The sequence below is a fragment of the Sylvia atricapilla genome, chromosome 20 (assembly GCF_009819655.1).
Source record: "Sylvia atricapilla isolate bSylAtr1 chromosome 20, bSylAtr1.pri, whole genome shotgun sequence".
Taxonomy (NCBI): domain Eukaryota; kingdom Metazoa; phylum Chordata; class Aves; order Passeriformes; family Sylviidae; genus Sylvia; species Sylvia atricapilla.
This window is the reverse complement of record NC_089159.1, coordinates 2,917,622-2,932,585: the sequence shown is the minus strand read 5'-3', so window position 1 is coordinate 2,932,585 and position 14,964 is coordinate 2,917,622. Positions and strand designations below refer to the sequence as shown.

Genomic DNA, 14,964 nt, shown 5'->3' with positions numbered 1-14,964 from the left:
CTGGCAGCAAGAGCTGTTGACTGAGCCATCAAAGAGAGAAATCATTTTTGGAAGGTACTTTAACATGGTTTGTGTTGTGGTTTTTTAAACTTCTTTTAAGATACAAGTTTGGGTCTTAAACATTTTATTCTGTACTTTTCTTTTTTTCTGAATGTATCAGTGCATTTTAAGGTGTAGTCTGTACTGTACTCAGCAGGCACCTCTTTGCAAGTGAGCAGTAAAAGTACATGCTTCATATTTCCTTTAGTGGTAACACAGATTTTACAGGAGATTCCCAGTTTTGTTTGTAGTCTGAGACGTCCTTCTCTTTTCTTTGCAGACAAGTGGAATACACGAATTACAGACTTGAGAAAGGAAGTTGAAGACCTGTTTGAAAAACGATATGGTATGTGTGATGTTACACACCTTTCCAAGCCATTGCCTGTAGTCCTTTGTCACAGCAAGTGACTGACTGCTCTTTGGCATGCATCTTGTTGGCTCAGGAGCACGCCAGAACTGACAGCACCAAAGGGCTAAATAAATACTGTTAGAAGACATAAAATTGAGGAAAGTAGCTTTTTTGATGAGCAGAGTCATTTCAGTATGGAATATCTGTATTTGGCACCAAAGTGCGAAACTTGATTTTATTTTTCAGTTGTGTTTAGTCTCCTGGAGCACCTGCATGCTCACGTATCTTGGGCATCCACATTTGAGAGAGCTGTCCTTTTCTCTGCAGTTATACTGAGTCCTTACACGAAAGAATCACTTTAGAATGGCACTGAAGAAATTGATTCATTGATTGTTCATTTTTGATTATGATTGTTTTGCAGTGAAGCAAAAATTACATATGTTAATGGCTCTTGGAAATAAAAAGCAGCAGATGTGTTAGACTTTGGAATTTGTCTCTAAATGCTGCACTTAGATATCTTTTGTGTCCATATATCACAAACTAAAACAGCATCAGCAAAAATTTAAAAGTAAACGCTGGTGTGCCTCTGCCACAGAAAGTGGAAGTGCTTTCAGAATAGATCTTGTGATTGGGAGTTACTACATGTTTGGGATGTGACTGTCATCTGACATTTGAACAGCCCGCTGAAAACAACTTCCACCAAGGTAATACAGTTCAGAATCTGATTCACTGTATTTTAATTGCTCTAGAAAGGAGCATAATTTGTAGTGAATTGCTTTAATTTTGATTCTGTTGTTTGCATGTAGCAAAGTTGGTTTAAGAAAATTAAGTCTGTTTAAGACAATTTAAAAGGTAAACACTATGGAATGAGTTACCTCCCTTATGATATTAACCAACCCCTTTCCAGCAATACTACACTTACTAGTCGGTGTGAGTGAAAAAATAAGTCTAAAACAAGCAAAACAGCAACAGGGAAAAAGCAAGAGTAAATAATGATTAAATACAAAATTGCTATATGTCTGGAAGTCCATGGCAGCAATAGGAAATCCTGAAGGTGGGGTATGCCCTCCATTTCTCAAGATGACAGCCACCATAAGGAACCTCATGGCTTGAAACACAGAGGGATAATGGCAGCAAATCCTCCAGGGAAGAGAGGAGCTCATGAAGCAGTTCTAGTGGCAGGTGGGAATCCTGGGTTATCTGGGGAGCTCCTGCCCTCAGTGTCAACCTCCAGTTCCTTGGGAGTCCTTCTGCCACCCTCTGAGCTGTGCAGTGTTGGTGCTGCTGTTTGTGAGCTGCAGCAGGGACATCAGCCTCCTGGCCCAGCCGGCTGTAGCTCCCTGCTGCTTCCAGGAGTTACAAAATCCACAATGAAACAGTTCTGCAGTACTGTTTCTGAGTTGCTACTGTTGCCAGCAGCAATAAAACAAAGTCTAGGGGCCCAAGGACAAATGGCAGGAGAGAGCTGCTCTGCCTGAGGCAAAGAGCAAGAGGCCAGAGAGTTGCCATGACAAAAAGAGCCTGACCAACCAGCCCAAGGCCTGTGTTGTTTTCTGGCTGCAGGGTCTAAAAGAGACAGTAACAATCTTGGGGCACAGATTCATATGGAATGCAATAACATTTTGGGTTACCCACAACACCAGGCTAAAAATCTCTTGTGGAGAGTGTTGAACGCTGAGCTATTCCTGACTTTCCATAGCAGACCATATCATACTAAAAAATTATCTCCTTTTCCTTGTGGATGACAACATTTCATTGATTCACAAAACAATTCCTTATCACACTGTCTCTTTCTCTCTGCATGGGCATGCAGTCTCCCATTTATGGAAATGAGTTGTGGATGTCCAGAATTCCCAAAACAGTTTGCAAATTTGTTGGCTTCTGTAGCTCCAAAGTGTTCTAGCATTATCAGCTACTGTAATCCATTACAACAACATGTCTGAAAACATAGCTTTGTGTTTTAGGTGACAACTAAATGAGATTTCCTTTTAGTGACTCACAAAAATGAAGCCTACATTCAGTAGGATTTCTATGTACATTCAGTAGGATTTCAAATCAAAGAAACCTCACAGCCGACTGTGATGCTGATGGTGTTCTTAGGCTCTCTAAATAGTATTGGCTAAAACATTTGCTGATTTAAGAGAAATAGAGACTCTCACATGTAAAAACTTACTTGTTGTTAGTTACTTAATTAAACAGGCAGAATTTTTGTTACTCTGAAGCTGTTCTTGCTTTATGCTGGGTAAGAATCTGGATTTTAGTGACATTCTTGATCTGTTGCCCTGAGGCTTGTCTGCTGGATTTGTTGAGCTTTTCACCACATGCCACAGCAACCTCCAGGACTGAGAAAAATTTTTGTTAATTTGTTGAAAGAGGCACATGACTGGAATAAAAATCTGTGTTGATGAAGGACTGGTGTGATACACAACAGAGCCGTTGGTGATTGCTCTGGGGCTCCTTTGGCACAGGTTTGAAAAGGGTTTCATTAGTGTATTTGTTAAAAGCCATCATCGGGGTCATGTCCATCTCTACAAATTTGTTCTCTAGCTCCAGTTTTGGCCATCTTATATTTGCCAGTTGAAACCAAGTCTAGTTGAAACACCATTCTTCTTAAAATTTTCTAAGATTTTTGATACTTGATTCTGATCAAAATAGAAGACCAAGATGTTTTTTAAAAAAAAAAAAAAAAGTGTTTTCAAAGCTTCCTGTTTTTGTGATAAAAATTCCTAGAAATATTCTGGTTTCAGGTGGTTGAAAGGGTGTGTTACCCAAATACCTTTAACACCTAAATTGTTTTATTTCATTTAAGAATTTGAAAGTTAATTAGAGCATTTTGCATAGACAATATCTTAACCATGGGCCACTTGGATACTACATTAAGTTGCTTGTAAAGGTGCCCTGAATGTTTCCAGAGCATCACTGTACTCTAATTTGGCCTTAGGTTGGTTTTTCTTACCTCAAATAATTTTTTGCAGTTGATTTTTCGTATCAAAACAGCAGAATGTACCAAAATATGTGGACTAGTTGCATGGTAATGATTCTTGTTGCATGGCTTACAAAATTAATGTACCTTGTGCATATAAAGAAATCAGCCCTTTTGGTATTTGCAAACTCTTGTGTCATTCTCCAGTATTTGCCAGCCTGGCAGGTGCTTTGATGATAGTGGATCGTCATAACTTAAAGAAAAGTTGAAGGTATTTTCCAGGTGTGGCTGAGTCTGTTGAAGTTGAGTCTGTGGCTGAGTGAGTCACACTGTTTCCAGTGTGGTACTTGCTTTTCATTTGGTTCAAAGATTTCGTTATTAGGGTCATGCTTTTTTCAGCAGTGTTAGAAGTGTATTTTTTATTTCACTACTGGTTCTTTGGATTTCTAAAATGGAAACTTGAGGAATTCACCAAAAAGAATGGATGTGTGCCCGTACTCCAAGGCACTAATGACTTGTAAGCCAATAGTGGTAACAAATAATAACAGAGCTAGTGAACTGAAACATGTCTGGTTTATTTTTAAATCTAGATAACTTAATCTTTCAAAATGCTCTATTAAGCAAAACCAGAATAGTGTTAATCTTCACTCTGAGAAGTACAGTCACTGTTGTTAAATGTTTACATCAAGGGAAAACAGGATGATGTGCATATGTGTGCAGGGCTGCAGCTTGTTTACTGTGAATCAAAGGGCTTTTGCTGTTAAACAAAGTTCCTCACACCATGAATGCTTGCATGTTTAAATGTGCTGAGGGGTTATTGCCTGTATGCCAATTAAAATGTTTATCCGAGTGATATCAAACGGGTAATTGAGTAGAGCCACAAGCTAGCCTAATGTTTTTATTCTCCTTTTTCCTTAAAGCTGAAGCTATAAAAGCAGAAGGTCCAGTGTCCATCCCCTACACACACTTCCAGTCACATTCAGAAGACCTGTATGTGGAAGGGCTGCCAGAAGGGATTCCCTTCAGACGCCCGACCACCTACGGCATTCCCCGGCTGGAGAGGATCCTTCTGTCAAAGGCACAGATCCGGTTTGTCATTAAAAAGTAAGGGCTTTTGTATTTGTGTCTCTGCATTACTCGTGGTTTTCTGCTGCTTCCACTTTGCTTCAGTCTTCTTCAAGGAATTCCAGACTGGTTTCTATTGGCGTATCAATTTACTGTACTAAGGAGTAGTTTGTAGCTGATGTTCACTGATAAATTCTGTTTATCAGACCAATGGAACACTTACAGGGGTGGTGGAGAGTTCTCTGGACAGATCTTGTCAATGTTAGAGACTTCTTGTCAGGGGCAGATCTCTTTGTACTGTTGAGCTCTCTGCAGCTGCAATACATGTTGAAGGCCATTGACTTTGGGATATTTGAGCCTGTTTGAGGATCCTGGCTTAATTTCATCTTGTGCTTTTTTTTTAATTTGCTGGAATGTTGTATCAAGGTTTCTATGGCTGTATTTGTATAAAGCATTTCCCAGGGCAAGCTTGAGGCCAACACATAGCTACTGGTTCCTAAGGTTTAGTTGGATGTGTGTCCTTGGTGTGTCTGGAGGTAGATCATGTAGTGTACACGAAGGAGACCTCAGATGGAGACTGAAGTTTAAAGGAAACTTCAATGACTAACAGCTGATGTTTTCCTGTGTTCAGTGGTGTAGGGCCTCATCCCAGAGTTTTTTAAATGGACAGGAATCTGCAGACTGCAATGGGCAGGCTCAGAATTTGGGATAGTGGCAGCCCCTGCCTCTGTGCATGCTGCCTTTACCATGGGTGCTAGTTACTTACATTTGAGAGGAACATGGTCAGTTACTACCATCCTAATGCTTGCAGATAACTAGAAGAGAGGAAGAAGTGTAGATCTACCTTTTGTCTCACTTAAATTCAAATATACAGAGATTTAATTATTTATGCAATGCTGGCACCTGCTTTTGTCAAATATATCATAGTTTTTAACAGAAATTAATTTATTGTTCATTGATTTTGAAATGTGTAACCTGAGCAGCTAAAAAACTTGTTTGACTCTGTGAGAAACATCAAAATGTTTAATTTTTTGTTTGTTCAACTCTGGATAAAATCAGTTATATTTTTGGAAACAGAAGCATCTGCTTTCAAGTTTATTGTTTTAGAGATTAAAATTTTAATTTGGATTTTTGTTTCTGATTAAGTGTATCTTAGAACTCAGAGGTAAGTTTAATGGAACCTGTATGTTACCATGAAATGTTACAGCTCCAGCAGATACAGGTATTGGGCATGAAAAATGTTTTGTCAGTTGAGTTCCAGCAGCTCTTACAATACTTCAGTGTTAGTTGGAATTTAGTGCTGGGGATTGTGATGTCCCCTCTGAGGTTTTTTGGTTTTGATCCTTCAGTGAGTAGTCACTTGAGGCTGTAGCTGGAGTCTAGTTTCTCAAAGTATCTGCTACTATTGAAACATGTATCTTAAATCTTTCAGGCCTGAACTTCTGAAATCAGATGTTCCAGTGAACAGGACAACTTCAGCAGGTAAGTTTTCAAATATGTGAGTTGTACAAGCAGAGTATGATATTCCTATTTGTCAGTCTTAGTGGTGGCTACAATTTGCTCTTACTAATAATACATAAAATGATATAAATTGCAAGAAATTGCTCTGATTTTAAATTTTCTTTAGCTTCTTTGGCTTTTCTTTACAGTGTTACTGTCAATGGATTTGATTCAGCTTGGCAGAAAGATAAAACAATGAGCTAGCTAGGTGTTAGTCTTGAGATATAGAGAAAAGGCAAGTGGAATCTTCATTTTGGAGGTGGATGATGAAGGTATTGCAGTTCTGCAGGCCAATGCACCATGTAATTTGTAGGAAGAGTGATGTCACTTGTGCAGTGGAGTTTGGTCAGTGGAGTTTTAATATTCTGTCATTATTTTATGATCATTTTTTCTAGTTCCTCATTGAATCCATATTTCTTACACACAGCATTTATGTGTTACCTGAAAATGAAGGATGATAATGCATCATATAAACTGAACAACTGAAAATATAACTAAAATAATTAGGGAATGTTGTTTCTTTCTGTGTCAGCCTCAAATACAGGGAAAGAAGAGTGGTATGTCAAAGTCACCAAACTGAGAAGGACAGTAGATCAAATTTTCTGTAAAAAGTTTGGTAAGTACAGTATTATTATTTTCTTTTTTTTATCGCTTTGTATTTCTTGAAAGTTGCTTTCATTCCTTCCTTTGAACATCTATGTGAATGAGACCTTTGCTCAGATTTTTTTTTCAAGTATTTAAAATTCTGGAAGTTGAGTGAAAAAGAATATTTTTGTTTACTGCTTATACAAGCTTAAGTAATAATTTAAATATTTAAATAGAATTATAAATCTTATATATACAGCTCTTGTGATTGCTCTTGATTCCTTCCTATTTAGATTTGTTCCTTTGGTGGTGAATAAAACAGCTGTTCACTTATATCCACTGCAATATCATCATAATTAGTATTAAACCATTTCTGGGTGAAGTTTTATGTTATATCCAGTATGGAAAAAGAGTCAACTTCATAAGTGCTAGAATAAAATTTTTCATGATACTCTATAACAAATCAACAGCTTTGAATAAAACAAATGTATTATGCTCCAGTGAGCAGTCCAGTCTGGTATTGTGACTGCCCACTAGCAACCTCATACAATATGGCAATTTTTTTACATTTTTACGTGCAGACTTGGGTTCTGTTGGATTTAAATGTCCACATTCTGTTGGACTTAAATGTCCACATTGTTTCACATTTTAAGATCACAATTGCCACAGCCTGAGGCATTGATATCAGCTAGCTTTTAATGAAGGTTGATTGGCCAGTTTCTCCAGTTACTGGATGTATTTTGTTCCAACAGCTAAGGCTTTGGGGTGCGATGAGCCCAAAGCTGTTCCATACAAGAAATTTGAAGCTCATCCAATGGACCTCTGTGTTGAAGGGCTGCCAGACAATATCCCCTTTAGGAGTCCTTCCTGGTACGGAATCCCTTGCCTTGAACAAATAATTCAAGCGGCCAACAGAATAAAATTTGTGATCAAAAGGTAAGTCTAAACATGGAGGGTTTTTTAAGAAAGGGTCCAAACAAACACCCTGTGTGTTATCAAGCACTTAGTTTCATTAAGTCGTGAAACATTTGGTCTCTAGTTACCAAACAGGCAAATTAAATGTTCTGCATCACAAAGTGGGCATTTGCAATCCAAATACTTCAGAATATATTTTGCATATCTGTTAGCATGTTGGCAAGTGTGAAAAACATAACAGAAAAATTCAAACTGTTCAATTCATGTCATGATGGTTAGTAGTATTTAGTTTATGTCAGGAGTAAGCAGATTATTTGTGTCCTGGTTGCAGGCCAGAGCTGCTAACTCACACTTCAACTGAAGTCATTCATCCCGGGTCGAGCACTCAAGGTAAGACAGGTGCTGTCTCCAAGTGGGAATGGAAGTGTTTGATGGGGAAATGCACCTAGATCAGTGCAGCATTTTTCAAGAAGTGACCCATGTGTGATGACATATTCTTGATGAAGGTTTTAAGGAATAAAGTGAGCACTGTGAACATGGATGGCTTCCTGGATGGTGAAATCCTGGCACAGTCGCAGCTGCCTTTGAATAACTAGACTGGGTCACCTTCAAAACCCCAGAGAACTGGAGTTTCTGTCCTGGCCTGAATCAAAGGTTGGGAGTCCCTTGGGATTTCACACCTGACTCTGGGCTCTTTCAGGTCTCTGTTGGTAAGGAATTGTAGGGACTTCCTGAAAGCATGACGTGCCTTTAACAGGGAGAGGAATCAGTTTGGGGTTTATTTCTGAATGCCCTGAATTAAAGTGTCTTGGTGCTTTCTTACTACAGGAATGTGCAATCCAGACCTCACTGGGGTTTTTAGGAGTCTGAACCTGCATGTAGTGAGAACACAAGACAAGATTCATAGTATTTTTCACTAATTTATATGTGATTCTGGAATTACCAGTGCCCACCATACTTGCTGGGGTCCAGAGTCTAATGTCAGAGAGATTAACACAGCAAATGTTCTCCTGGACTTAAAGCCCAGTGAAAACCACTTTCCTTGACAAAGGCCAAGGATCATCTTACTGCAGACACAAACTTAATGTTGCTAAAGAATATTAGACTTTTTCAAGCAAAATCTTATTATTTTGGAAAATAGTAATCCTGTGCCATCAACAGACAGTTTGTGAATAAGTTTTTTAAAGTTAATTAGTCAGTCTTATTCCTTTGTCACTAGGACTAAAACATGTGAAACCTTATAAACACACATGCAGGTGTTCAATGCCTGTGAAATCTATCAAATAAATATGCCAGACTGAAAAAAAAATATTGCATCTTGCCATGGAAGTATAAGACACTAGAAATAAGCAAAATAGGTAATATATGAATCAAAAATATTATTTGGGAACAAAAAAATTCTGTATAGCTTCCTTCCTGCATGCTTTTCACAGCTCGGAATTGGTTTGGCTCAGTAGTTAAATGTTATTTGTCAGTTGTAATGAAAAGTAATGAAGTATGGTGCCATGGGTTGACATTGGCCAGATGCCAGGCACCCACTGCTCACTCACTCCCTTCTGTTGCTGAGGAGAGCAAATATGATGAAGGGTTCATGGGTTGAGATAAAGACTTGGAGAGACCCCTCATCAAATACCACCACAGGCAAAAGAGGCTCAGCTTAGAGACATAAGGTGAATTTATTGCTAACAAAATCAGAGCAGGGTAATGAGGAGTAAAAATAACCCTTAGGAGCACCTTCCCCCCAGCCCTCTCCTGGCAGCTGTACCTCATATCCCAGCTGTGCAGGGGAATGGGAGTCATGGGCAGTCCATCAGCCATGGCTTCTCCTGCTGCTCAGGGAGAGAAGTCATTGCCCTGCTGCACCTTCCACAGGAGACTGTTCTCTGCAAACTTCTCTGACACGGATCCATCCCATGAGCACCAGTCCTCCCCCAGACTGCTGCAACACAAGTTTATCCCACAGGCAACAGCCCCCCTCAAACGGCTGCAGCATGGGTCACTTTTCCACAGGGTTCAGTCCTTCAAGGACAGGCTTGGGAGCAGGGCCCCACTCTGTATGGGTCTGCCACGGGCTCAGCCTCTTTCAGGCATCCACCTCCATGGGCTCAGGGGCATCTCTGCCCCCCATGCCCTCCATGGCTGCAGGGACACAAGTGCCTCCCCATGGGCTGCACCACGGGCTGCAGGGGAACCCTGCCTTTGGTACCTGGCCTTCTTCTGCACTGACCTCTGTGTCTGCACAGTTGTTCCTCTCACGTGTTCTCACCCTGCTTTTCTCTGGCAGCAGCTACAACTGCGCCACCACTTCGTTTGTTCATCTTCTTAAATCTTCCATCACAGAGGCATTACCACCATTTCTAATTGGCCCACCCTTGACCTGTGGCTTGTCCATCTTTGGAGCCAACAGGGCATGGAAGAAGCTTCTGGCAGCTTCTCACAGAAGCCACCCCTGTAACCCCCCTGCTACCAAAAACCAGGCCATGCAAAACCCCTACAATGCTGTTTGTTAGAAAACAGAAGTGGTTTTTGTTGGACATCCTTTTCTTGCTTCCCTATCTAAGCTACAAATTGTCTGCACTGGCTAGCACTCCTATAATTGGCTTTTATTTACAACAGAGAATGGGATTGAAGATGATTTTTTAAATGCTAATCAAAATGTTTAACAAAACATTCTTTAAATCGTCATGTTCTACTCTAAAGAATGTTATTATATACTATGATTAATTTGTCGAATTCTGGTTTTGTAAGAACCACTAAAATATTTTCTTCCTGCATCTGAAGGCTCTGAAGAACAAGTTGTTCTGCTAGGGTTGGTGCTTGAAATTTGTAACTACATTTAACCAGATTTTTGATTATGTAGAGGTAATTACATGTATCATTTAAGCTGCTATTAATAATCATTACTCATTGTGTGTACCTGTCTAATCAGATGTAAATGTGTTGTTAGTTTTCATGGTCTTATGTTGAAAGACGTATGTTCAAATGTTTGTCTGTATCTAGAGCTGGGTGATCCTCTGATACCTATTTCTGGTTTTCAGTGAAAGATGCTTGGAATGCCAAGATCACAAAGCTAAGAAACCAAGTAGAAGATATATTTCGTGTGAAGTTTGGTAAGTTAAATGCTAAATGAACTGTTCTGTAATGCTGCTGCATTTTAAAACTTCTCTGTTTAAATGTTACTGTATTTATTTAAGCTTCATAAGTATAACAAATATGGACAAATATGGAAATCTTGAGACCTCTTACCTATGTTTTACTTACTCTTTCCTATAACTGATGTAAATGTTTCTGTAACAGCATCCTAGGCTGTAATTTTTCCAGTTGTGTGACGAGATGATTGTACAAAAGCTTTGGATGAAGTTCACAAAATAAAACATTAGGCACTGTATGCTTATATTAGATATTATCTGTAACAAGATGAGCCAAGTTCCCATTTGGAGTTACTCCACAGAAACTAACAGGGAATCTGTTTAAATGCATTTAAATATTTTTATTTTTTTTGCAGGGGGCTTGGTAGCTTTGAGTAGCAGAGCTTCTGTAAGATTCTTAAAATCACATGAGATAAAATTCCACCTATTTAAGTTTGTAATCTATCATTTAATCTTTATTTTCAGCTGAAGCTCTGGGGCTTTCAGAGGCTACAAAAGTGAACATTCCCTATTCAGTATTTGAATCACACCCCAGCTCCTTGGTCGTTGAAGGCTTGCCAGACGGAGTCCCCTTCCGGAGTCCCACGTGGTTTGGAATTCCACGCCTTGAAAGGATCGTCCGTGGGAGTGACAACATCAAATTTATTATTAAGAAGTAAGTTTGTGATCCAGTTACTTTTCCCTCTGATTTTGAAGTTATTTGACTTCATTCCCAGCAACTCTAGGCTTTAAATGCTACCTAAACTCTGATTCCATGAAACACGAAGAGTATTTTGCACGTATGTTTGATCTCATACATTCTTCATTAAATTTCTGTAGATGCATAAATTGTGCACTTTGTGCATCAAGAATTGAGGGAGGAAAATGGTCTTATTACCTGGAAGCTTTGTTGCTTCTTTTTCTTTCCTTTTTCTGTTGGTTTTGTTGTGTTGTTGTTGTTCTGTTTTGTTTTGTTGTGTTTTTGGGGTTTTTCTTTTTGCTTGAAAATTGCAGAATAGAAAATACAGCTTTATGTTTTCTATTTTTTTGTGGTTATAGTAGATGGAGAGTCATCCATGCTTCTAACAGAATTTCATTGTAGAGAGCTGATGTTATGTGGATTGGAACTCAACTGAATTCCAAGAAATTGGTAACATTTTGCTGTATGACTTGTCTTGCAATTGATTGGATTTGTTTTGTTCAATTTCTAGGCCTGAGCTTATCATTTCCCATTTGCCTCTAAGACTGGCTAGTAAACTAAAGGCAAAAGGTAAACAATTAAATATTATTTGCTGCCATCCTTTTGTAAGTACTTCCCTTCTGCTTCCCTAGCAGGCTGAGAGATCTTTGTGGTTGAAAAATACAGGTGTTGTAAATAAAAGGCATTATTTAGGATGATCTAGTGTAGTGGCCTCTATATCTGCTATTATTTGAGAAAGACACTCAAATCATAAATGTATCCACTTTTTTATTTGACTATTCTAGTACATAAAATGGCATTTACTCAATTTTGACAACTTTTATTTCACTTTCAATGGCTTCAGTAATTTTTAACTGGGAGTTGTGAACTGTGGTAAATAATAATGGTGTTTTATAAGAAAAGAATAAAAGAATCTTTTGTCTGTAGAAAATTCAGATGTTAGTATTTTGGGGGGGTTTTAGACAATAAAAAGTACCAAAACTATCCTTCACACTTAGAAAAAACCTACTTTTTAAGATTGGGAACATCACTGTACTATTCAGGTTTTACTGTGCAGACTCTGCTTAGTTCAGTCTGTTAGAATTCATAGAATACAGCTGTTCCTTGGTTAGGTGTGCAAGATTTGTGCTTACACCTTGTGTTCTCTTGGCTTCCAGGAACTATTCCAAGGAGTCCCAGAACGTCACTAAGTTCTTCAGAAAGTTCAAGTGTTCCAGAGATTGAAGTTACTCTTGATGACAGTATGGAAGAAATATCTTTAAATATTCTTCTGATGTTCCTTTGTTATACCCTTCTGATATTTTCTGTTCTTCTAAGCTTTCATAGCCATTAAGTAACATACAACTCATGTAGCAAACTTAGTTACATTTCAAGGCTTCAGATGCACTACAATATAAAACAACTTTATTTTTCATTTCTGAAACAAACTGGATATGTGTAGATGATGCTTAGGTAAAATGTTGCACTTTCGCAGCTTGCTTGGGCCATTATTCCAAGTGGAGATGTGAGAACTGATCTAGTCTTGAGCAGAGAAATGACAGTTGTGGTCAGTAAGTAATTTAAATGCTTAAATACAACTCTAGAACTTCCTAAAGGCTGTTTTTTAAAATTCTACTCTTGTTTCAGAATTGAAGATTTTTCTAGTAATCAAGTTTGATGCATTGTTCTTTTTGTGTGATGTCTTGCTTCTGCCCTCTGAGTTATACCTGTCATGTCTCTTCATAGGTCCTAAAAAGGCACAGACAACAGGTGCTCAAACTAATTCTCAAACCAATAGCCCCAGTACAAATGCAAGGCAACAGGGAAGAGAGTTTTCTTTTGGTAAGTGTTGGGGGAATTAGCACACATGCATTCCTGTAATGTTGGTATGGAACATCTAGATTACATACCAGATATTTTGAGTTCATGTTCTGATGTACAATTAGTGAATGACTGAAGTTCTCACTTTTGTGTGTTGCCTCAAGTTTGCCTGCTTTTCACTGTTTGCATTTTGTTCTCACACAGCTTCAAGTAAACTATTTATGTTTTCAGAAATTATATCTTTGTTTATATTCTTCTCCTCTGGGAGAAAAAAAAATAATTGATGATGATGGTCACCAACAAGGTCGAAGAAGTGACTATCTGTGTAGCCAATCTTAGCCTGTTTGTAAAACTGTATAAATATATGAAGTCAAAAAAATAAAGTAAAAAGCTTTCCTGTTTAACCTCCTGCTACCTGCTTCTTCCTTTCGTGCACCTAACAGCAGTCACATTTGTGTACATTCAGTTCTTCATTATGTGGAGTAATCTGCATTAGAGAAGTCCTGGATGATATGCTGAGTGTGCTGATCCATTAAATCTTAGTGATTCAGGTGCAGAGTCAGTTTTAGATTTTTCCTGGTCTGTTACTGTACAATGCTGCAGACCCTTAAAGGACTTTTCCTGGTGCAAAGTACCACCAAGTGCATAAACCCAGCTGAGATGTGATAATGTGCATAAATTTCATAAGCTCTCCACAGACTTGAAATATTGACATCACTGTGCAGAGATACCAATGTAGGGTGTAGGGACCAGGAAGGATTTGAATTAACATTTGTAAGCTGTGACCTGTCAGAGCTGATTATGCGTGATTGCCATGACTGACCTCTCCAGTTCTGGAAAATGAGTAAAGGAAAAGCTGGACAGGACTGAAAGTCATGTAGTTGTGTCCATGGATGTAGGCCAGAGCTTTTTGCCCATGGAGGCCCAGGTCTGTTAGTGCAGTGGTCTGGAACAGAAAGATCTAATTGAAATCAGGGTCAATTTGCAATCCAGAAAAATTCTTCATTGTCAAGTGAATTGAGTGACTGCATTCAAAGTAACTGTAAGTAGTTCTATGTCTCAGTAAACCTTTTTCTCAGCAAACTTACATTCTGAGTTTATTTGCTTATGTTTGTGTAGGAATTTGTTGTTATTTGCTTTATCCTTTTTGTCTCCTATGCTTTCTTTTTAGCTGTATGGTCAAAAAATGTCTAAGAAAGGAATTATTTGCTCCTACCAGTAGCCAATTGAGAATGAATGAGATACTGATTTGGCACAGGTGGTATTCATATTCAGAGTTGCATACAGTTTTCTTGGACTTCCCTGGTGCTGTTAGACCTAGGTTTTTGCTTTTAATCTGCACCTTTTTTAAACTTTAGACTGAGGTTTTTGTAGACCAGCCAATGCCCACATAGTGCAGCCACAAGTAAACCAGTTTAGTAATTGCTCTGATGGCTGTCAGAAACAAAATGCCCATCTAGATGGACATGTAATTTCACCACCAAAATAGAAATTGTGCTAGAAATTAAATTTCTCAGGAGAGAGGCATGTGTTTCAGGGCTGCATCACTGAACATATGAAGAACTTTCTGCCACTGTTTTGGGTGCTGGTTCAAATGAGTAAATTTTATGCTATCTGATAGGAAATTTGGCTCACTCTTGGATTAATTTCACTTTTAATCACCTTTCCTTTATCTAGTGGCAGTATCTTTCAAAGCTTCAGGAAAACAAGGATTGATGTGAATATAGTTTTGTAGAATGAAAGCCATTTTGCACATTTTTACTGCCATAGTAAATTGGTTATCAAGCATAGTAATTTATTAAACATTTATTAAAATGTTATTCAAAGACTGATTCATTGTATGAGTGTTGTTCTAATTCTTCCAATTTCTTCCTGGCAGAGGCGTGGAATGCCAAAATCAATGACTTGAAGCAGAAAGTTGAAAATCTTTTTAGTGAAAAATGTGGTATGTTTATTGATT

The 14,964-nt window shown here is 38.4% G+C and overlaps 1 protein-coding gene across 1 annotated transcript in view; it reads left to right on the top strand.

Moving 5' to 3' along the window:
• Positions 1-14,964, top strand: part of GTF2I (general transcription factor IIi) — a 71,020-nt gene that overhangs the window by 46,819 nt on the left and 9,237 nt on the right. The window contains exons 26-37 of the mRNA XM_066333148.1: positions 320-385; positions 4,232-4,415; positions 5,809-5,858; positions 6,409-6,492; positions 7,214-7,397; positions 7,708-7,766; positions 10,415-10,486; positions 10,991-11,180; positions 11,716-11,774; positions 12,362-12,445; positions 12,930-13,025; positions 14,884-14,949. Coding sequence (XP_066189245.1) covers positions 320-385; positions 4,232-4,415; positions 5,809-5,858; positions 6,409-6,492; positions 7,214-7,397; positions 7,708-7,766; positions 10,415-10,486; positions 10,991-11,180; positions 11,716-11,774; positions 12,362-12,445; positions 12,930-13,025; positions 14,884-14,949 — 1,194 coding nt within the window. The remainder of the gene's footprint in view (positions 1-319; positions 386-4,231; positions 4,416-5,808; positions 5,859-6,408; positions 6,493-7,213; positions 7,398-7,707; positions 7,767-10,414; positions 10,487-10,990; positions 11,181-11,715; positions 11,775-12,361; positions 12,446-12,929; positions 13,026-14,883; positions 14,950-14,964) is intronic.